At 40.0% G+C, this 23,372-nt stretch overlaps 1 protein-coding gene across 1 annotated transcript in view; it reads left to right on the forward strand.

Annotated features, from left to right (window-relative positions):
• Positions 1-23,372, forward strand: part of LOC133426429 (eukaryotic translation initiation factor 3 subunit H) — a 64,202-nt gene that overhangs the window by 34,942 nt on the left and 5,888 nt on the right. The window contains exons 3-6 of the mRNA XM_061716380.1: positions 7,213-7,380; positions 13,252-13,351; positions 16,034-16,183; positions 22,794-22,914. Coding sequence (XP_061572364.1) covers positions 7,213-7,380; positions 13,252-13,351; positions 16,034-16,183; positions 22,794-22,914 — 539 coding nt within the window. The remainder of the gene's footprint in view (positions 1-7,212; positions 7,381-13,251; positions 13,352-16,033; positions 16,184-22,793; positions 22,915-23,372) is intronic.

A 23,372-nucleotide genomic window follows, 5' to 3' on the forward strand; every position in this document is an offset into this window, starting at 1 on the left:
AGTAGCTTTGCATGGTGGAATCATCGTTATCTTTTTCTTCAGACAGGAGCAATGCAGATATATTATTTTACCGTGTGAAGGAGCTAATGTAAGATGGCCCACAGTGGCTGTTAATGGTGTGTTAACTTGTGTTAATGTTTGAAAGGCAGGAGAATGAGTATATACCCATTTACAATCAGTTTGAGTAATTGGCTGCATTGTCCATTACCACTAAAACTGTGCAAAACGTAAATATTGTAAAGACCTGGAACGTAAACACGTAGAATTTGAAGGGGGAAAAAAGTTGGATGTCGCAAATGTGTTTTTATTCTTTTAAGAGGTGGTTTTACAGACATAGTACAGTTTAGTGCAAAAGACTTGTTTTCGCATCACTAGATGCGATGTAGTCAGTTGGAGGTTGAGGAAGAGACAGACAGAGAATGATTATCCCTGCCTTCGTTTTCTGTTGGCTATCTTTGTGACAAAGATGTTTCTGTCCATCTTCTTCAAAGTCGAGACCAGATTATTTGATTTGAATAGAAATCTAGCAAGACACTTTAGGGCATACCTGCCAACATTGGGCTGTGAAAAAGAGGGAGATTTTCTGGGGTAGTGGTTGGAATGCTCCACTCACAACATCCCCGCCCTGATATAAACAAGGCGACTTTTAATGAGCTTTAAATCCATAGCTACAATGAAATGTGCTAAAATGTACCTCCCAAAATGATTCTACAGCCTTTTTGGAGCCAAATAAGTTTAGTATTAATAACAATAAAATACAATATTTGTAGAATTTTCCAGGTTCCCTTTGTCACCCAAGGGCCTGTTGTAATTGGAGGTGGCAGACTTTGCAGCTTCAATCACTTTCTTGGAGGGTACATACTTGTGGCCAGGGCTGGTATGGTTAATCTTGCAAGAAAGGAGTGCGCAAAGAGTAGAATTATCCATACTCATTGTGTTTTCTGTGAGGATCTTTTTCACCATGCTGAATGACCTCTCTGAGCTTGCATTGCTGTGAGGGATGCAGAGTATTGCCTTCATCAGTGATGCCAGATTTGTAAAGCTCTCCTCTTTCCCTAGAAGAACCCAGAACCTTCAACTCTCTCTTCCTGTGGGAGATCCTTGCTTGCTATGACTTGATACTCCACCAACTCTTCCCTCAGCTTTTTTTCAAAGCATTTTTTCAAACAAAACAAATTTTCAAATTTTCAAATAACAAAATAACATATTTTAACCATTTTCCAAACAATAAAATAACTGAAAAAATCTGAAAAATTGTTCAAATATGTTATTTTGTAATTTGAAAATTTTAAAATATGTTTATGTAATGCTTTGCTGATGAGAGAATATGTTTCTCTATTTTTCTTATTTTTTTGAGGGGGGATATTGTTTTTCGGCACTACCTTGTTCTCTATAGCTGATATAACATGAATTACTGTGGGATCGATAAAGTTCTTATTTTTGCCATCTGAGAAAATTAAACATATTATATTTGGTGCCCAACTGTTTCCCAAGTATATTAGTGCGTGTGTGAATGAATAAATGAGACGTAAAACGTAAATTTCTTTGTAGAAAGGCGCTTTATGAAAATAAAGCGCCCATCCAATATGGCGGCGACGTTGACGTATCGCAGCAGCTCCATGGGGCGGAGCTTGGACGTAGGCAGTGCTTTTGGGTTGGGTCGCCAGGTTTGTCAGGAACCCGTTAATATAATACATCCATGCAGGAACCCCGACACGTGAAACACCATTGACTCATTTCACTTTAAAATCGGGAGATAAGCGGGAGAAATTACAAATCGGGAGCAGGGCAGGAGAAATGGTTGAAAATCGGGAGACTCCCGCTTAAATCGGGAGTGTTGGCAGGTATGCTTTAGGGGTCATAAAACGAAGTCTCGCGGGACATTTTACGAGAACTACGCTCATTCACAAAAGTGTTCAATGGAAACACCGGCCACTGCAGCGAAACATTTTCGCAATTTCGCTTTTGTTTATCAAAAAAGTGTGATGGAAATCCTTCTGTTGTCAGCTGGAGCTCACGTGGGGATCAGCTCACAGCTTCTCAGTGGTAGTCGTGGAATGAAAAACGAAACACTTTATTGATTGTGAATTTCATTTATGGCGCTTTTCCACTAGTACCTACTCAGCCCGACTTGCCTTGGTTTGGTGCTTTTCCACTAGGTGTCTAACCGTGCCGAGTAGATAATTTTCTGTTTCTACTCTGCCGAGGTTCTAAGCGGCTGAGTTGGGCTGTATCTGACGTCATCACACTACATACCACCCATTGGTCTGGCAGTTGGACAATCAGATGTCTGAGTTAGGATGTGACATCATTTCAAGAGCGACTCATCGCTTCTTGTTCGTTTTATTCGAAGAACAGCAGCAACACAAAAGTCTGTTCTGTGGTCTAATTCCGAGGTGGAGAGCTAGTGGGGGCGACGAGGAATGAGAAAATATATCAGGAGCTTTCTCAGTCCATGTCTGCTCAGGGCTACAAACTGACTTTTCAGCAGTGCCGAGATAAGCTGTGTCGCACAATCGAGTACGTCACAGCAGCTTCGCTCCAACCGCGCCTACTTCTGATCCGGGTATGGAACAGAAACGAGAGCAAGTTGAGTCGAGACAAGTCGAGTCGAGCTGAGTAGGTACTTGTGGAAAAGCACCTTAAATCAAATTCACAATGAATAAAGTGCTTAGTTTTTAATTCACTGTGAAAGCTTTCCTTGAGATAATATACTTTTAGTAGACATTTTCCTGTTATCTTCCAACCTCCTTTTAATCCAAGACATCTGATTTTAGAAATTATTTGACTTGTACTGTCCTCTGATAAGGAGATTTTCCTTGTCCTTTAGTGACAGGTAATAACAGGTATAATTTTCTAATTTCACTCCAGATTGTGAGGTCTCCAAAGGCTTTTCTACAATATATTGTGCCGCATACACACCTGTGATGGTAACTGAGATTGGTTTTGCTTTATTTATTTATTTATTTATTTTTATTTTCATTTTCCCACAGCTGTAATTCATGGTTTATGAAGAAACAAGGTAGTGATCCTGTGGCATTTCCACGGCTCTGGGCTTTGTATTAGATCTTAGGTGGATGAGCTGGCCGGCCACTGACTTGTCTCCCTCAGCCATCTGTATCTATGTTTAGTCATCAGGCGGAAAGTCATTTGATTGTCTGCATGCTTTTTCTTTTTTTTTTTTTCTCGACCCAAGTACAGTGTGTGGCTGCTTTTTTCTGCTTGAAAGCTTTGCCGTCTGCTTGAATTTCTTGTGATTGTCGATTTATATTTTTTGGTAGAAAGCATTTCAATCAGTGTAGCCTTAGAGCTCTGTAAAGTATAGCTGAACATAAACATTTGCATTTAGAAGTTATGATCAACTTATTAAAAAATAACTATTTGAAAAAATATTTAAAAGATGCCCTTTCATCAAGTTAGTGTTAGCGTTTTAAAGGCTGGGACACACCAACCTGACGGCCGACCGTCGGCAGAAAAGCAGTCGGACTGAAAGTCGCCTCCCGTCTCCTCAAGTTGGTCAAAAAAATACTCCCGAGCACACCGACAGACTGGAGCGTACGTTCTTTGCGTGTGCGCGAGGCGTAATATGTCCCCATAACTGCAGGAGGCGCTAATCTGTGATGCCGCCCAAAAAAAGAAAAAGGAAAGAAGAACAACCGGAAATGACGGATTGCTTTGTCTAGAGTTCTGAACAGAACTCTGTCATCAGTCAGTGTTTTCCCTTCTTATAGAAGTCAAGAAGGATCGTAAATACGATGGCTAATAATGAAAATATAACACAAGCCAATGCCATGATTGAGTGTAGTGTAGCGTCTGTTTAAGTAGTATGTTTACCATCGTCATTTCGGGTTAACTCTGATTCGCTGGTCAAGGGCTAGCACTCCACCAGATTGGTCATAGAGGCCGACGGCCTGTGGCCAACTTTACATGTCGAATCAGCCAAAATGAACACCAATGCCAACACTGACAGACGACTGCACGGGACACAGCAGCCCGACTTGAGTCACCGATGGCGTCCGATGGCCGATAATTGGGTCGTGTGTCCTGGCCCTAAGGGAGATCAGTCATGCCAGTGAACATATGAACATCTTTAAGAATAATTGCACTTGTCATCACAGATTTAATTTGGTAATAATAATCTGATCCTGTCAGTTTATGCCAGTGCTACATATCCAACACCACAGCCCTTCCAAGTGTATGGATAGTGGTCAGCGGTATGTCTACAGCTTTGACACATATTGAGTTTCCATCCTATAAGACTTGTAGTTTAATTGGTATTGACTGATGCAAAGCTGCTATCAAAGAGAACAGAGCCTCCGCGTGTTCGTCTCCTGCACTAAGGAGTATGGAAACATTAAAATGATTCAAGGCAGTTGTTTTCTATACAGATACTTAGAAGTGACATTTTCTCAAAAATAATTGCCTCGCCACACATTTATGGATGAATTTAATTTAAAAAGAGTTAACATTAATATCATCCTTGTAGAAAACCTAACAATTTACTTTTTGTCTGAAGCAAATTAGAAAATATGTCTCGAAGAGCTGCATCTTGTTTTCTCTGCACAGCGAGTATTAATTTCTGCCAAGAGGCTACGTCCGTGTAAATGCATAGGAGGCTCTTAGACTTTGATACTTTGGGTTGCTCTTAGCTGCTCAGCTGACCTTTAGATTTCAAGAGAAAAATGACTCTTCTTGTTATTTCCTTTCAGCCTGTTTCCTGCTTTTCTCAGCACTTCAGAATTGTATTTCTATACCTTCACCAGATGAATGTCTTTTCACAGCGGCCTCTCTAAATTCACATCGGGTGATTGAAAAGAACATAGCTGTAAATAACATCTCAATGACACCTTGGAGATCCTTGAGGATCACCGGGGGTCGTTGTGAATCTGACCTGTAACATCACTTGATGGAAAATGTCGGTAACTTTAGATGAAAGGACAGAACGGTCAAAGATGATCACGTGATGTTTCAGCTGATGCGATTAGAAACTATGATTTATGAATAAGCTGGTATTTCAGTGTAACCTCCTACTGGTTTAAATGTTAAGTCAATTGGAAAAATGACACCTCCTCAGAGCTGTAAATGATGTGTAGATATTCGAGAAAAATGTTATTTTTAGAGTGAAAATTTAGGGCCAACACTATCTGATTCATGTGTTTGGCTTGTGGGCTAAAAGGCAGATAATAGGAGTTTAATTTGACTAATAATCTAATTTAAATTCTGAACAGATACAATACACAAACAAGCATGGTGGGCTGCAATTTTGAACCCATCTGCAACAAACAGCTTTTTGCTCAAATGAACGATTACTGTAAACACATTACTGTAATATAAAATCATCATTTTGCGAAATTATGTAAACAACCTGCTCCCTGAATATGAAGACATTGTAGATGCATTAAGGCTCTAAACAACTGGGCTGAGGGTGCCAAGCGTGATAAGGTATGCATGATTGTTTATGGTCTTCCTGTCGCTCTCGTCAATCGTTCAGCCTTCACTTTCTGCCTTAGAGAGTTTGTTCACAATTTCCCTGCGAACGACTGGGTTATGGGGCAGGTGCGTGCATCAGTGGTGCTTGGGGGGTAAGAAACAGACAAATGATGTGGTTAAGTGTCAGGCTGCCTTTACTCTCTGTCGTTACGACAACACTTCTGCATTTTGGTTTACCTAATGTTTAATGAATAAGTAATTGTGTTTTTGTTAATCTGATGCTGTTTCCCCCTTGTTTTAAGACTTGGTAGGGACAATGTGGTTTATTATATAACATAACATGATATGATAAGTGAAACCTCAGAGAGGGAATGCTGTCCCACACACAGACCGCCAGACGCCCCCTGACACCACATGCTCCTGCAGTTTGTTGCAGCTTTACAGCCCTGTCCTCCCCTCTTGCCCCATCTCTTCAATCCCCCTCTTATTTCCTCCTCATTGTATTTCCCTGTCCATTTTCCTGTGCTTACTTTTATCTCAATGACCACGTCGACCACTAGATAAAGCGTTGGATTAAAAGGGTCCATTGCTTTGTCCAGAGCATCACTGCCAGAGTGTGTCCATGTCCACCCATGTCCGGCCCTGAAGAGACTTTTTAGCACTTTAGCTCCAGTAGGACCAAAAGACATTGGAGTAAGCAGAGCCTTGGTTTTAGTTTCTGTGTCCTGTGCAACAAGAAAACGTCTTCAACTTTGAGTAACTTTTAAAACTGACATGAACTTTGTGGAGTCGAAACCCCTGTAAGTGATCATTTTGAAGATAATTTGTTGAAGATAACTTTCTCATAATCACCAAGATTGTTAAAATTCAGGTCATTACAAAGAGTTCAAAGGATCATCTTTCTAATGAGGTGACTTTACATTTTTATTCACTCCCTCCTCTTTATTTCTCTTATTTGTCTTTTTTCATTTTGTTCCAATTTATTTACTTTATCCCCTTCTTTAACACATTAAATCTCTTCTCAGTGTCTACCACTTTCCATCTTCACCCTTATTTATATATATGTATGTATTTACCCTCGGTTTCTCACCCTCCTACTTTTCCCTTCTCCACTTTTTTCTTGTTAACAGCTCCAGCAGGAGAGGGATGTGCTCTTCTGATTGGGTCTAGGGGCCACAGCTGCCCAATCACAACCTGATTTATCAACCTCCTCTAGCTAACCTGCATGGAGATGCTGTTTGGCTCGCTTGCTCCGGTTGTTACTTACAGCCGCGGAGGCAGGGTGTTTGTATTTCTAGCTGTGCGTCCCTAGGAGGTGTCTGCCATAATGAAATGGCTCTTCCCGTAATGAATCTAGCCTTCTTTCCTGAAGCTGAAACCTATCCAGCTGTTTTCTTGCTACATGGATAAATGTACTGATTTGAAAAAAAAAAAAAAAAATGAGATGCAGCCTGGTGATCCCAGCTGATGTTTGTCTTAGACGTCTTCAACACAACCAGCGAGCTCATAGTAGAAGATGAAGCCTTTTTTGTTATTTTTTTTCACTTTCAACATGTTTGCCCTTCACATCTCAGTTGTTCGTGTTCTTTCGCCATATTTCTAATGTTTTTTTCTTCTCCCTCTGTGCATACACCATATCCGTTTCCAGATGGCCATCGGATATTCACAAATCTAAAACAAGAAAAAAAAAGAGAGGGGGAGAAAAACAGGAGAAAAAAAGTGTTGATTTCAATGGAGTTTCCTAGCCTCATTCTTGGTTTCTACCTCCCTGTCTGTCTCCAGTCCAGTACCAGATGGAGATGATGCGTTCCCTGCGTCACGTCAACATTGACCATCTGCATGTGGGCTGGTACCAGTCCACCTTCTATGGCTCCTTTGTCAGCCGAGCCCTGCTGGACTCCCAGTTCAGCTACCAGCATGCCATTGAAGAGTCAGTGGTCCTCATCTACGGTGAGTTGCTGCACACACGTGACAATTCAGATGATGCATTGTCCAATACATTTCCCAATGAATAAAACTGAATGTTTATTGCTGTTCTCTAGTCATCATTTTCCCTGAAATAAAAAGAGCAAATTTTGCTTCACCGAGCTTTGTTATAAGATACTGGAAACTTCAACATGATTGAGATAAATGTGTCCCATTTTTGTAGGATGGAATCTGAACCTACGTTCATTAAAGAAGACACATCATGTCCTCTATTTCAAATTTCAATATGTCTATCTTTGGTGTAAAATGCCAAAGAGATAGAGTACAACAGTTCCCTTTCAGCACACTTTTCAGATCTGTCCATAGCAGTCGTGTTTAGGGGGTAGAGCCAGCCACTCGACTCCTCCTCTCTACTCCATAATAACGTCTGCATTTCGTTTGTGTTAAAGTTTTCACTCTCCAATTGAGATGAATTTTGAAGCTGTGAAAGATGGGGAGGATGGATAATTCAACCCAAAGATGATTCTGTGATGTCACTGCACCCTTGATTCTCATTGAATCTCCCTTTTTAGGACACTTTTTGGTTAAAAACATATATATTTACTTGTCTGGAGCAGCCTGGGTCTAAAAATCCATTTAGGTCCAGAAGTATTTGCAGATTGAGAGTTTTAACCACGTTGCCTTTAAACACCACAACATATTATAAATAAACCAAGAAAGATGTGATTAAAGTTTAGACTTTGAGCTTTGTTTAAGATGTTTCACAGGAACATGGTAAAAGGAGTTGATTTGATAGACACTCCGACAACTAAATACATGTAATTTACCACAGAAAGTGTGTTTTCCTTTCCTTTAAATACATTTGTACAGCCAAGAAGTGTCAGAGATGGTCACATGTGCTGGTCCAGTTCAGTCTGTTGACAGAGCCATAGACCAGGAATACAGAAATGGGGAGCCGTATCATTCACCGGTCCACTCAGCCGTTCACTGATGGCCACGAATGACAGAGATTCGTGCTGGTGCAAAGTGGTTCTGGGAGACTGGGCCAGCACAAAATACGATCCACATCCTTTTTCCCGAAGCTAAGATTGGATCATCAGGAAACAATGCTTGTGGGGTTTGGGTTTTTTTTTTTTCTTTCCCCCCTTGCCTTTTCTGGCACTGACAGCGTGCTTGCACAGGAGAGTTAATTACAGCCATTTGCCGCTCATTGTCAGGTGTTTGGCTTGATTAAACAACCTCGGGTCATATTCAGTCTTTTTTATCAATACCTGTCCCAGAATAGGGCTGTCACTCGGAGCTCTTTAGATATTCTAATGCGGTTCACATGCACTAAAATCCATCTGACAGAGATGTAGGAAAAGATTATTTTGGTTAGCGCAGGCATTCAAAAGCCATCTAATTCTAACTATAATGATGGTTGGAATCAGATTTTTATTTAGAGATAAATCAGCATTATAAGAAAGTATTTCTCAGGTAAACTGAGAAGCTTGAAGTCTTTTTATAGAGTTGTTGTACTGCAGCGCTTTTATCTTATGTCTTTTGAAAATTAGATGTGTGTAACCTTCGAGCAGACAAAAATGGAGGAAGAATGGGTTGTTGGTGCAGAGGAAGGATCTGCTGGTGTCTTGGAGATTGCACATCCATCTTCAGCTCCTCTAACCCCTGCAGTCTAGTTACTGGAGTTGATAGCAGCCGCAGAAGACGGTGCTTGTGATTCCATCAGATTCACTCCAACATGCCCCAGAAGCTGCTATAAGCTACACTAAAAATATGCACATAGGCAGTTTTTGACTGATGTCACCTACCTGCACAGGGCGGATGAGGACGAGCCACACAGAAATTCAAACATGGCATCAGGGTAGAGAATCCGCATCATTTTCACACAAAAAAAAACACCCCGCCTGGCGTCATATCATTACAAAACAACGAGGTAGTGCTTTAGAAGTCAAAGTATCAGGATTTTTGATGATGTACATTTGATAATAAACACACATGTTTGAATCTCTGTGTGAGAACAACAGTTGGAAAGGAAAGCAGAAAAACATAAACAGGATTAGCAAGCTGTCTGGTGGTATTTATAGAGACGCTTGCAAGGACTTTGTTGTAAACACCTTTTAAGAGTTGCTCAAATTTTGCTGCATTGAAATGTCATCCCAAATGGTGACAGAAAACTAAACCTACCATGACTAAAAAGTGTTTGTTTTAAATCTTCTGTGTCTAAATAAACAGTATTAAGTGACCACAGCAAGTGGTTGTGTCCTGTGGACAGCTGTGTAATTAGGTAGATGAACATGGTAATCAGTTCTTTTTTTAGATTGTTTTTTCAGTGAGAGCAGTGTTGTTTTATACAATATTTGTATGCCCCGATGTGGCTTGTATTTAAGATATCACAATATGAAGACGTGTAATTAAATTTTGTCACCGTCAAAATGAGAGACTGGACAGACTGTAATTTTTTTTATTGACAGAAACGAGGTCAAAACCCACTGACCTGCAATCTTTCATAGAAACATCTGTTTTATTATACAACAACAAAAACCAACCACCATTTTATGTGAAAACCTTTTAACTTCAGCACCATTTCAGTGATGGCGAGGGGAAAGCAACTGTCCGACTCCGTCTTTTCCGAGGTACTTTAAGGTCTTCTCTTTCCCATGTTGTACAAACCAAAGATGGCAAAAACTTTTCGTTTTGAACATTTCACAAATGTGATGTGATCTGTTCCTGCAGCCATTTGAGCACTCGGGCTGTGAGCTTTTTCTCATTCTAAACAAGGGCTCCTGTTAATGTCAATCAATAATGCAGCACTTAACAGATCAAAGCACCCCAGTGGAATTTACATTATCTCTGCTTAAAGTCAAAGATTGAAAAAGAAAAAAAAAAAGAAATTGATTTCTTTTTTTTTGGTTCTCTTTGTCATTAGCTTACCAGTCATTTTGTGCCAATAAGAGAATCAGCTGGGCATCTGGTGAGAAAATAGCTCCTGTCCAGTAACAGCTCAGAATTGGCTTGTTAAACCAATTGGTTAAACATGTTTGTGTGGAGAGTTTCCATTTGAAAAGGTTGAGGTGGACAATCGCACACGCATGCAATTAAATGGAGCTTTTAAATCAGGAACATGTAAGACAGCAAGTTAGGCTCAAAACCTCATTAGCAGGAAGCTTTTAAGTGAAACTATATCTGTACTTGAACTGGATATCGTGTTTGGAAAAAAAGGAGGTGAAACGGTGCAAATCGTTTCCTTGGAAACCTTCTACTGGTATATTTGTGTACACCTGTATGCATTTCCGTGCAGTTGAGTTTCTTTGTTTGTTTTTTTTCCCCTCTTCTGGGCATTTTCAAATTGAACATCAACAAGCCTCTTGTTTTTTCTCCCCCCATAGATTGCAGCCATAAACAATGTTTGCATCACACGGTAGACACTATAGAGAGACTGGATACTTTTGTTGGAAAAAAAAAAGTACAACCGTTGTGTCCAAATTCCAGTGAATATTAACAGTTCCGTCTGAATTGCTTAGTACTTTAATTCAGCCAGCATGCTTCCTGTGGATTTAGGAGAGCTGTCTTCATGCCGGCCTTCTCCTCTCAGTGGAGATGAGCTGTGACTGGTTGTTAACTGTCAGTCTTGTCTGGGACCAGCTAATCTGCAGGCAAATGCCTTGTCAGAGCAGGCTGTTGAGAAGGGAATAAGTGACACTCAAATTTCAGGTAAACGGTAGTTCGTTCGCTGTCAGTCTGTTCAGTTTGGGTCAATAGTCTCAGTTTCACTCTGCATTTGGCTACAGCGTGACATTTTTTTTATTTATTCTTTTTCCCCATTTTTACCACCCAGTGCTCCTACCTAAGTGATAGTCCTGAGCGTTGCTCCCTCTACAAACCCCGGGAGGCCCCGCACTGAGCTCAGGTCTCCTCCTTAAAGGGGACCCATTATGAAAAACACGTTTTTTCTTGCTTTAACATATATAAAGTGGTCTCCCCTCAGCCTGCCAACTCAGAGAAGGAGGAAAGCAACCAAATTCTGCAGTGTCTGTACAGCCGCCCGGATGAGCCATCCAGTGTGATGTGGATCTACGAGCCGTTCAGATTCTGCTCCCTTTCGTTACGTAATGAAAATGCGATTTATATAGGTTGGCCTCCGATGTGTGAAACCACTCCCACAACTAACTCTGCCGGCCGGAGCTTCCGCCATTTTTTCGTAGCGGTGTATCATGTCATTCAGGCAGCCAATCAGCACAGAGCCTCATTATCATAACCTCCCCGTCCACTCAGAATCCCTCATAGATAATGAGGTTAGAGAATCAGAAGCTGAATTTCTAATTTATGTAGCAAAAACAATCAAAAGCTTGTTTTTAAAACATTCAAGGCCTGTTTAAAATGGGTATTAGATGCCATAATAGGTCCCCTTTAAGAGGAGTGAGCAGGCCGCTTCTTTTCACCAGACAGGGTGGGGATTCTCCAGCCTGACGTAGTGCGTCGTAGCACCCCATCTGGCGCCCCGGTTGGCCAGAGGGGGCATGTATAGCCCAGGACTGATGCATGTTTTTGTGAGGGTACCTCACATTAGCTACCCAAGGGAACACGGGGAGAACATGCAAACTCCACACAGAAAGGCCCTTTCGCCAACCCCTTGAGCCGTCACCTTATCATGGCGGAGGGGTCTGCACGTTCTAAAGATCTTAGGAGCTCAGTAGTCCGGGACTTCATGACCCCATATGAAGACTAAGATAAAGAATCGGCGTTTTTCATATCTGGTGCTCTGTTGAAAAACTGCAATCATGCCACTAGATTTCACAATACTTTTGAACATTTGTCGCAATGCTGATAGGACGTTTTATTGTGTGTGAAATCCACATAATTGATAAAGTGGCTAATATATTTTAATTTATTCTTGCAGTGCACTGGAGTTACAGAGAAGGGGAATTGATTGAGTCATTGTTTAATAATTTAACAGCAGGGTATCACAAACTATTTAACAATTTACTGTGACGGTATATTGGATTCATATAGACGTAACACTTCTCAGAGTATTAAAGATTAGCATGTAAAAAAAATGCTTTCGGGATAACTATCTGTATCAAAGATTTCACATTTACACTTCAAAAACGTATTTCTTTATTTCAAGAAATTAGACTATTTTGCTATTTTTAAGATATCTTATCAATACAATTTTTCTTACCCTATTAGCAAAGATATTTTTGCTTAAAATAAGACCATGACTAGATTTATAGACTATTAGGCTTACTGTATATCTAGAGAGGCTATTTTTGCAGTGTAGGGGACTGTAAAGTTCAAACATCCATAGAAACAATTGTTTCTGTTCTGTGACTCATTTTAGCGAGTCTCTCATTTTTCAGATACACTTGTTAAACATTCTTACTAGCAAGATAATTATTCAGAGAGCCTATGAAGTCAGTTAAAAAAATTCTTTAAAAATAGTTAAATACTACAAAATATAACATTGAACATATGATTCATCTGATTAATTATTTCAATAAGTTTAATGATTTATACTGAAATGCCCCACCATCTGGCCAAAACAAGTAATTGCCTGGATTTAAATAAGCAAATAAGTAGGATACAGGATCAAGGAACTAATGTGTAATTGTTCCATTAGTTGAGCAAACGTGTTCATCTAAAACTTCCACTTACAGGAAATACAAAGAGTGCTTCACATCAATAATGTTGGTAACATTTTAATATGGTGTTGATCAATTGGAATGGACCCGACAAACCTGGAAGTAAACTGCAACGGTTTAGAAAGCTTAAAATGAACAAGAAATCTGGTTTAAAATGTGTATTTTCTGATTCATAATGAGGAGGCAAAAGTCAAGATTTTTGTGTGTTGGATTCAGAGAATGTGACTCACAGTTTTTAACTTTTTTCTTCTTCCAGACCCCATTAAAACAGCCCAGGGCTCCCTGTCTCTCAAAGCCTACAGACTTACTCCAAAACTCATGGAGATCTGCAAAGAGAAGGATTTCACACCAGAGGGGTGAGTCGTCTCACACTAGAGCACAGAGAAAGATTCTACCACATCTTCCTTGACTGCAGATACTGTCAAATATTTGTCATGTTTGCATGTATGTGAGAACATATGCATTCACATTGCTTGTAATGATACGCTATTTAAATTTTAGCCTTTTCACTCTCTTAATTCTGTCTATTCAGTGAATGCAAATGCAGTCATGCATCCATGGGGGAGACATTTAGTGGCAGTTGGAGATGGATGATGATTTATCAGGTCGCTCTTGCCCGTCAAACAAGTGCACTATGTTCATGCTCGTGCTGACCCCAAGGCTTATCATAATTGCTTTTAAATTGCAGATAAAAATGAGCGTAATGAGGGAACTATTTTCCTAGTGCACCCTCACATACAAACATAAACATACACACGAGGACAGAACGCATATGCTCAGATTCTGGCACACACGTTCAGTAGAGAAGTCTCAGGGGCATTAATTGGCAGTTTATTGAAAACCCGCAGATATACATTTTAACTCCACGAGAGTGTATTTGCACGATGAAGAACAATTTAACGGTACTAGTTGATTCCTCTTTGCTGTTTCCTCTGTAATTCTCCACCTGTGCATCTCTGGTGCCAGCCAATCTATTATTGACCTGCTGTGTTTGGCCTAGAGTCAGGATCCCTCTCATTTCTGCAGCTTTTCATTAGTTTCTATGATTTATTATGGCTCCAATCTGTCACTATCAGTGTGTGCAACAAGCCTATGATTGAAAAAGGGCAGCTGAGAGCACGAAAGGACAATATCAACACATTACAACAATCCTGTCTCTTACCCATTATTTTGAAAATACATAAGAAATCTGAATAATTATTTATTTATTTTTCAAGGATAAAAAAACTTCAAAAACAATTCATCTTCACAGTATCACTGCATTCCCTTTCAGGTTGCTGTATTTGATGTTGCATAAGCTTGCATATATTCACTTTTTTTTATGAAAGGCATGGATAGTTGGGTGTGGAACGGACACGTCTCTTTGAACTGCCCTCTAACTCCACTGAGCTGTGCAGACTGTGGTCAATAGTCTCCACTTCAGCATGCAGTCTCAAGTATCACATTAGTCTGCCTGTGGACTCAACCTCTGGCTTCGTCCGACGGGGCCCGACTTTGAGAGAGCAGGGCTTTAAATGTGGAGACGTCCAGTATGGTCCAGTAATTTGTCCTTTCTTTGGCTGAATTTATTGCCCTTCTGTTTCTTCATAGACCCATATTTTATATGGCGCTGGAGGTATTTTAAAAGGTCATGATATGCACCAAATGAGTTAAAGCACTCCAGATTGATAATTGTGTCAGTGTCTTAACAAACAGTATTTATGTTATTAAGGATTTCCCCCACGCTCTCCCAATCCATAGTGACTTGTGGCCGCCCCTCTCAGAGCCCGAGGCAGCACGGCCGCCTTTGTGCCTCAGAGCCTCATCTTAAAGTCCGCCTGGGGGTGATCATCTTCTTAGGATCTAAAAAAAACAGCATTTATCTGAAGTGGCTTCCCAGAATGAAATGATGCTCCACATGGCTGTTCATCACACCGACCAGCATTATATAAATGTCTTTGGTTCTGGTGCAGTGCACATTGCAGAATAATGCAGGAAACATATTGATCCCAGAACAAGTATCTAACAATCGACCCCTAGACGTATACAGACATTAGTTTGTAGCTCATGCACTGTGCACAAGTGACTGGTTGGACGAAAAACAGTCAGTGTTTTATACGATTTATATGAGACATCAAACAAAGTTAGGAGTTCCATTTGGTCTTAACAGGTGCACACCTGTGAGGGTGCGCTGGTGTTTGAGCCTCTGGGGAGATGCTTGAATCAGTCAGTGCCTTGTGCATTTGTCAGCAGAGACATGCTTTTATTTACAAAGGCTGCAGCATTTACCTTTTACTTTTAGAGTCAAGAGAGGACGGCAGATCCTTTCTTGCAATTTTCGAAATCAAAATGCAATGTGCAAACCATTATTATTAATTTAGCTTTCATTTTACTGAAGTGCAATTTCCCGACAAGCACAAGGAAATTAGTTGCAGTACCACAGTTTTATCTTTATTAAAGAGAAAAAAAAAGATCCTGGAAATACTTAAATGAAAATTATATGCAACAAAATCACGTTTAAGTCCAACCAGCACCCCATTTCTCTGAGAAATGTGCTCAAAATGGCTGTGGATCAGTGAGATTTATTCAGATTTCTCCAAGGAACCATCCTTAATCTTGTGACATTTTCCTGGATCAAGAAAAAGTGTTTGGATAACTACACCAGGACGTAATGTCGTTTGACTGCCCAACTGCACCCCTTCTTTTGTCCCGGACCAATCCTTGTTTAGGATTAATATTCACCACCTATTCACATTCATGTCACGTGTTACGCAAGCTGTCTTTTCTTTAAAAAAACACCTTATGTCTCACTTTTTTTTTTTTTTTTTTATATCTGTGACATGAATGAACAGAAGCTAATTATTCGCACTGCAAGTCAAATGGTTGTAAAGTACTTTGCTTATGTTATTGTACATATTTTTGCCCTGAATGTGATAAAATAAATAAATGTCAGTGTTTTTACTAATATTACACATCAGATGCCCCACAATAAGACATTTCTGACCATTGTGTATCCACTCTTAACACCCTTTTCTCCTGTATTGTCCACATCTCTCCAGCTTAAAGAAGGCAAGCATTGGCTTTGAGAATATGTTCGAGGAGGTGCCTATCCACATCAAAAACTCCCATCTCATCAACGTACTGATGTGGGAGCTGGAAGACAAGTCCACAGTCGCTGACAAGCATGAACTGCTCAACCTCTCAAGCAGGTCAGACACAAGCGCTCGCAGCCATTTAGAGACAGGGCCATGGCCCGGTACTTGTAATCTTGACATCGCTCTTAACCTCTGGGTTGGCAAAGCGTTTCAAATACTGTAGTTTCAGTAGTGTTTGAGTTTTTTTTATCCTCTCTACTTCATATCTATGTGCACATGAACCGAATGTGAAAGTCACACACAGAAGTACAGTTTGTTTAAATGTCTATGCTCAGGTGGTATTTGTCCTTTTAGAAAGAATAAATGGGCATAATGGGGGAGATAGCTTTTTAAGAATCACTACTACTGATAAGAGTAATATACATATATACACACATTTTTTCCACAGTCCTATTAAGGGCTTAGTATCCAACCTGTTGCTTAAATCCACCTTCTTGCTGTAAACCAAAACTGTGTCCAACTCTGTGGGGGTGGTGGGGTTGGCACACAATCTCTTGAGTCATGTGGAAAAAAAGGTTAGTGTTGCATCAGTTTGTGTTCTCCCTGAAAACTGGCTGTTGATTAGATTAACATCGCTGCATATGAAATTAGATTAAGATGGCGTTCACGCTTTAAATCTACATCACGGTATGACTTTAAGCCTGCGGGCTGCTTTCACAGACATGACCTAAAGCTACTTCGAAATTAAAATTGATTTGACATTAGGGTGCTGTTGGGTATTAATCAGTGTCTTCTAGAAAGCCACCAGATTACAACAGAGAAGAAGCAAATCTATTGGTGTATCCTGCTGTATGCTTAGCCGTAACCCTCCAGAACAAGCCCTGCACTCCGACAACAGCCGAAGGAGCAATGTGACTCACATTACATCACTGTGTGTCTGAGGTTTAGGTTCTTTTCCACAGACGATTTTACTTTTTTATTATTGTTGCAAATAATTCATGAAGGTCCAAATGCAACAATGAGTTCATGGAGCCGTTGTCTGTGCAGCCAAAAGCTTATACATCTTCATCTAAAATAGATAAGAGGTCTATTTATACTCTGGATGGCACATTCCTTCAGGATAATGATCACGGCTCGGTAGGGCTTTCTCTGAAACGGCAGCAAAAACTAATAAATACAACTTCATTTTCAATTTCTGAAAAGTTAATGCTCACCGTTGCATTTTTGTTCCTTTCCCTGTTGTGGTATTTATGTTAGTTTATTTACCAAGTTGTCATTAGATAAGTTCAGCTCCTGGGGTGGACAAAGATCACTTCAGCACAGTTTATTATGCAGCTGACAGTAGCCGTGAGGACGGGGTCAGCGCCGGAGCATCTGCACTGTCATATAAACAACTACAGCAACCTCACCGCCACAAACTATGCAGTCTGACTTAATGAAGGATTGGGCCACCTGCTGAAACACCGGGGCTCATTTTTTATGTGCTTTTAATCGTTTTAGAGGATAATGGAGTTCTGTAGTACACAAGCTTAAGTTATGAGACTGGCTGCGTAGAAAGTAATGAGAGTAGAATAAATACTTTTTCAGTTGTAGTTTCATATTTTGATGATTTTCACTTGTCCATTAATGGTTGCTTTTAGTTTTTTTTGCGGCATTTGAACATTTTCTGTATTTATTCATCTTTGCAAAGTAGGATTTTTTTTTTGTTTTGGTTCAGAGTAGTAATCTACTTAAATAGCTTCTTAGACACGTTTGACCTCTTTGTCACTTCAAAAACATTTGCCTTTGGGGTTGTACAGAATGTTTGAGTGAGACACTCAAATTATAAATCAGTCGCAGCAAATTCCCAGTCTAATTGTCACATCATATTCAATCAAAAATGTGCCTTAAAATAACAAACAAACATAAGTCATAAGTACAATTTTTAACAAAGATCATCCCTCGATAACGACTCTGCCTCGCATTTAAGTCTTGCATTCATATCTCGGAGGCACTCGGCATCTCGAGAGAATTTATTAGCAATCATTTATGGAGATAAACCAGTGCAAATGGAGCAACAGCTGTGAAGCTGCTAATCAAAAAGCTTCCCTGGGGCAGGTGTGAAAAATTAGCACAAAAAAATGACTTAAAGTGCTGATTTACACACTCTTCCCTCGCAAAGTAAATTGCACTTACTTGTACAATGCAGAGAATCACATCAGGAGTTGATTTTATTCTCATTTGTGTGCTCTAATACGAGTAATCCAAGACCTGAAGAGTGTGTGTGTGTGTGTGTGTGTGTGTATATATATAGAGCTCTTCAGAATGTGCATGCAACATTCAAGCTGTGCAGTAACTCGACAGTTTTTAAAATAACTGCTCTGAAGCTCAAACGTAGCTCCAGATATCATCCTAAAAGCGAGCGTAGCAGAAAGACGCTCCCCAAAGGCTTCCTGACAAGACTGCCCATGAGATGTTGTCCAGGATGAAATTGTTTTCTGAAGTTGTCAGATTTCTGTCGAGCGCTCTTTCCATGGGATTGTTGTCCATCTCTCTGAATCCTCAGCTGACAGCCTCACCCTTTTCTACTCATTCCCACCTCTTCAAAAAAGTAAACGATAATGGGTTTTGTTTAATGTTTTTCCCTTTGTCTCATTTTCCAATCTGCAGCCCCATTTGTCACTGTCATCTGTGTGTGTAAGGCTGAGCGAGTACAGTTTCACTCCAGCAAGCAGGGTTGTTCTTACTACAGATGATGATGTTGATCATGGTGATGGATTGTATGAATGTAAATTTATCTGTGTAGCCTTTTCCCCCGGCCTTGAAATGCCTCAGTATTTTCACTCACAAACTACACTGGATGTGCGCATGAAGTTGTGGGAAAAGAAAGCGCAGCCTGTTCAAATAAAAAAGGTTTTATGTATCCCACCTACTGCGTCTATTGGAATTAAGAGGTTAGCAAACATGTTCCCTTGATTAACTGAGTATACCGATATCCATCAGTGGTTTTACCGTTAAGGCTGATTCAGCCGAAGTTCCCCAACTGTTCATAGTTACAGACCTTTCCGGAGGGGGAGCCTAGTCTTAAATGCCACAGTGGATTTCTCTGCTGCCGAGTCCCTTGTGGTGTGTTGATAGTAAAAGAAAGAGCGCAGAGAGATATGAGAGAATTGGGATCATGGAGAAAGCAGCTATAGAAATGTTATCATTATTATTGTTATTGAGAACTGAATATTCTGTAGGGAGAAAAATGACCAGCTTGATCTTCAGAAATGACTTTGAGGAGACGGTTCTTCAACAAAAGCTTGTAATAGTTCCTGCTCTGACACTTTCACCTCTTTTGCTAGAATGATTGTGTGTTAGGACAGATGGATTAAGATTTCAAATACATTTTTATAGGCTTCTGTGTTGCATGAGGTTTTGAAAATGTGCCCCAGTTGATATGGATAGATGGATTTTATTTTATTTTTTAACTCGAATGCAATTCACCCCAGATAAAGCTATCATAGTATGTTGAGACCCAGGTATAAGACATTTCATGTCTTCTTTGAAACTAATTATTCAACACTAGAGGCAAGCCAGCAATCTGTTTGGTGCCCCAGTCTATCAGTTAAATACTCCATCAGAATAAAACACTTATTGTGAAAATGGGAGTAATTTTCTTGGCAGCTTTGTTGAACAACTCCCCTCTGAACCTTCAATTTACTGTGTGTCAGCCAATTTTTGTTCACACATTGAACTAGTTTAGAGTGTCCTCTATCGTCTCCTATGAATATGAACTTCTGCACACAGTCCTGCAGTAGAATAAATTGGCTGTGGTTGAAAATGACCTTAAAACTGTATCTGTAATGATAGAAAATCCCTAGATAGACTTGATTTCTAACACAATGTTGATCGTAAAGCTTACAAATGCCTTAACCTTCCCTAACACAATGAAAGAGCTAGAAAACTCGGGCAGCAAAATTAAATTATTAATTAAAGCGGAATTTATTCAAGCTGAATAGCAAATGCCTGGATCCCGATCTCAGTCCCATAAAAACAAAAAAAAAGGACTCCATTCAAAGTTGTTGCCTTTACTACCACAGATCATATCCAACCTTCAGGTTTTTAACTCATCTAACAGACAAATAAAATCTCATAAAGTCCATGGCAAGAGTTGAAATTCAACTGTCCCTATACACACTCTCTCACACACGTCTAGTCCTTACATCTATAACGTAAACGACAGATGTTTTGAAGGCAGTTTCTCTGGCTAAATGATTTCCCTCAGCTTATATTATGCATGCACACCACACACATTAGCCACCATATTGCTTTGATGAAATGGCTCTAAATGGACTTTCGTCAGAGAGAATCAATTCTGACACAGTCAGAGGGACTCGGCAGGGAAGTGTTTTGCTGAGATTTGGTCCTGGGCCATCAGTTTTCATGTTTACATTGGAAGAATGACAAACTGATCACACGGCCAAACATGACTGGACTGGAAACGCTTCAGATTATAGAAAACACTGTCAAGAGTTGCCAAACGCGTGCTTTTCGTAACATGCTTCAAAATATGAAACTGAAATCTTAAAGTAGGATATATGGACCTTATTCGTCTACATGTCGTGTGTCTAAAAATCACCAGCACAATGGAAACCGGCAGCCATAATTTGATCACATAAATTAACACGCACCTCGTGCAGGTGCGGCACTCGGATATGATTAAAGATAATCGAGGCATGTGGGAACCACGGCATTATAAATCCTCATCACCTGTGTTCGTATAAATTATATGCATGCCTGCGGTTAGTTAAAGAATTATCTCAGTGTGTTTTTGTATGTTTGCATGTAAATCTGATTAAGGCGATGCCTGCAGCAGGGCGAGTCCTGAGGAGTTGTGGAGATGCATTTCAAACATAAATAAAAGGAGGAATTTTTTTTAGACTCATTCTATAGGTTGAAATGAGAAAATCTCAATGCAGATGCAGCAGATCAGTATATTTACATGCTAATGAGAAACTCCACGATTGACAGATTTGTATGATTTTTGCCTTTTATACACCATTTAAAGTAAAGAAAATCAAACTGCAGACTTTCATATTTCCACAAAATTATGGCATTTACCATTTAAAAATCGCATCCATTAAAAAGAAAAAAAAGCAATGAACTGAAATTTAGTCAGTTTACACCGTAATGCTGCTGAAACGCAGATGCTCTGATCTTATTAGACAACTTGCAAGTGTTAAACTCACTCACTGATGGTTAATGTGTGATGTTAACGGCTGGTGCCACCAGGCCACTTATCAGTTAGTGCTCCTGGCTCGCTGTGTAACGCTAATTGTGATAACGGGGAAGAAAAAATGTACAACAAAGGGGCTTTGTTAAGAATTGACGTGAGAGAGGAGATGGTGGGAGAAATGTGGGTGACGACAGGCAGCGTTGAACATGCTTAGTGTTTTATTGTATCAGCATTTTAATAGTAAGTATTCATTTACTATTTTGCCAATCTGTTTCAAAACATTAAGTATAATATTTTTGGCTTTAACAAAAAAAGAATCATCATCATCCAACAGAGAAAAATAAGGGGGGTACTCCTTGAAGTAGAGCACTGCAGTCTTGTCAAGGTTGAAGTAAAGTTGGGAGTGAGACATCCTGTTAAGAAAATGAGGCTCATGGGAGGAGGAGAACAGGAATGCTGGTGGTGCCAGTGTTTGGAGTGTTGTCAGTGTGCCAGTGTTTGGAGAAAACGAGGGAAGTAATAAAGCAAACTGAAATTCCTGAGGTCTGACTGCTCTGACGCTGCAGGATCAGACTTTCTTGATGTACGTCTGTATGAATGAACAAGAGCAGCATGTGCGATTGTTGTTGAATTTGGATTTTAGGGGAGAAGAGATGGAGAAACGCACCGCAGGCTGCAGCAGCAAGGCTTAAAATCGGCATCTCTGAGCTTAGACTTCTCCCTCTTCACTTTTTGACTTCATCTGAGTACAGTTGACTTAATGAGGAGAAACTATTCTGTCTTCAAGACGTTTGACCTGGAAAGGCCTTGGTGTCATTGTGTTATTTGTATTTAAAAACTTTATAATAATAGCATCATTTTGCATTTGTACTTGGTTCTAATAGATTTGGCCTGATGATGAATGATCAGGACTCAGCAAGTCACCATATGCTGCAGAGCTAATTTAACACTATCGATCAGGCTCATTTCTTTTAGTTTATTGCTAATTGTGTATTTAAAATGCATATATTTCCTGGCTTTACTCAGGTTCTCTTAATAAACCCAAATTGTCATTTCAGCTTGCAAATTGGCAAAGCACGGCTGCAGGCCGGCCAACAAATATGGCACATTGGTTTATTGAAAACTGTTTGGCAAAATGTTAAGGTTAAAAATTAAGCGATAACGGATCCAACTGTTTACCATGCAGGCCTTTTTGCTTCCATGACGCTCGATTCCCCACTGTCCACATGTTAAGGTGTGCAAGACTCTTCGTGCAAGACTCTGACCCATGATGATTAAAAAAAACATCACACGAATCATTTCCTTTATGTGACTAAATTGCTGCAAATTGCTTTGAAAGTAAATGCTGTATTTAAACACAGCCCGCTGCATGTTTTTTTAAATGACTTGATTAAAATCACATTAAAATGGAATGAGGATCAGTATTATTTCTTAAGTTAGGCTTAGTGGAATGCAAATTGTGCTGTTAATGCATGCTAACAAAACCTTTATTTTTTTACTAAAATGCTGTAAATTGTGTTGCAGCAACCACTTGGAGAAGAGCCTTCAGCTTCTGATGGACAGAGTGGATGACATGAGCCAAGAGATCGTCAAATTTAACACCTACAGCCGCAACCTGAGTAAGCAGCAGCAGCAGAAGCACCAGGTAACTAACTATTGTTGCGCGCAGACTTTCAGGTTCTTTACCACCTACACAATGAGCTAGCGAGAGCAGCAGTCGGTTCTTCTCACCAGTGTTCATATGCACACACACAGCTTTCACAAACACATGCACCTACAGCCACATTCTCAACAGGAAAACACCAAGTACATGTCTGTGGGATGTGGACACAACAAGTTGTAGCTCTACATAATCACAGCAGGCAAACGGTACGATCAACAGAAACACAAACACTCCCACGTGTTCAAGCCTCCCGGCTCCAACTTTAAAATACATCTTCCCACTGGGGATCTGTGGCAGTGACCACGGCGTCAACAACACGAGTAAAATCTACACAAATGTATGCGCATACACAAACATCCGTATTGATGTCCTGACCAGGTGTGGGAAAGGTTTATTTACAGAAGAATTGCAAGTACTACTATTATTATAATTATTTAGAA

The sequence above is a fragment of the Cololabis saira genome, chromosome 3 (genome assembly GCF_033807715.1).
Source record: "Cololabis saira isolate AMF1-May2022 chromosome 3, fColSai1.1, whole genome shotgun sequence".
NCBI classification, from domain to species: domain Eukaryota; kingdom Metazoa; phylum Chordata; class Actinopteri; order Beloniformes; family Belonidae; genus Cololabis; species Cololabis saira.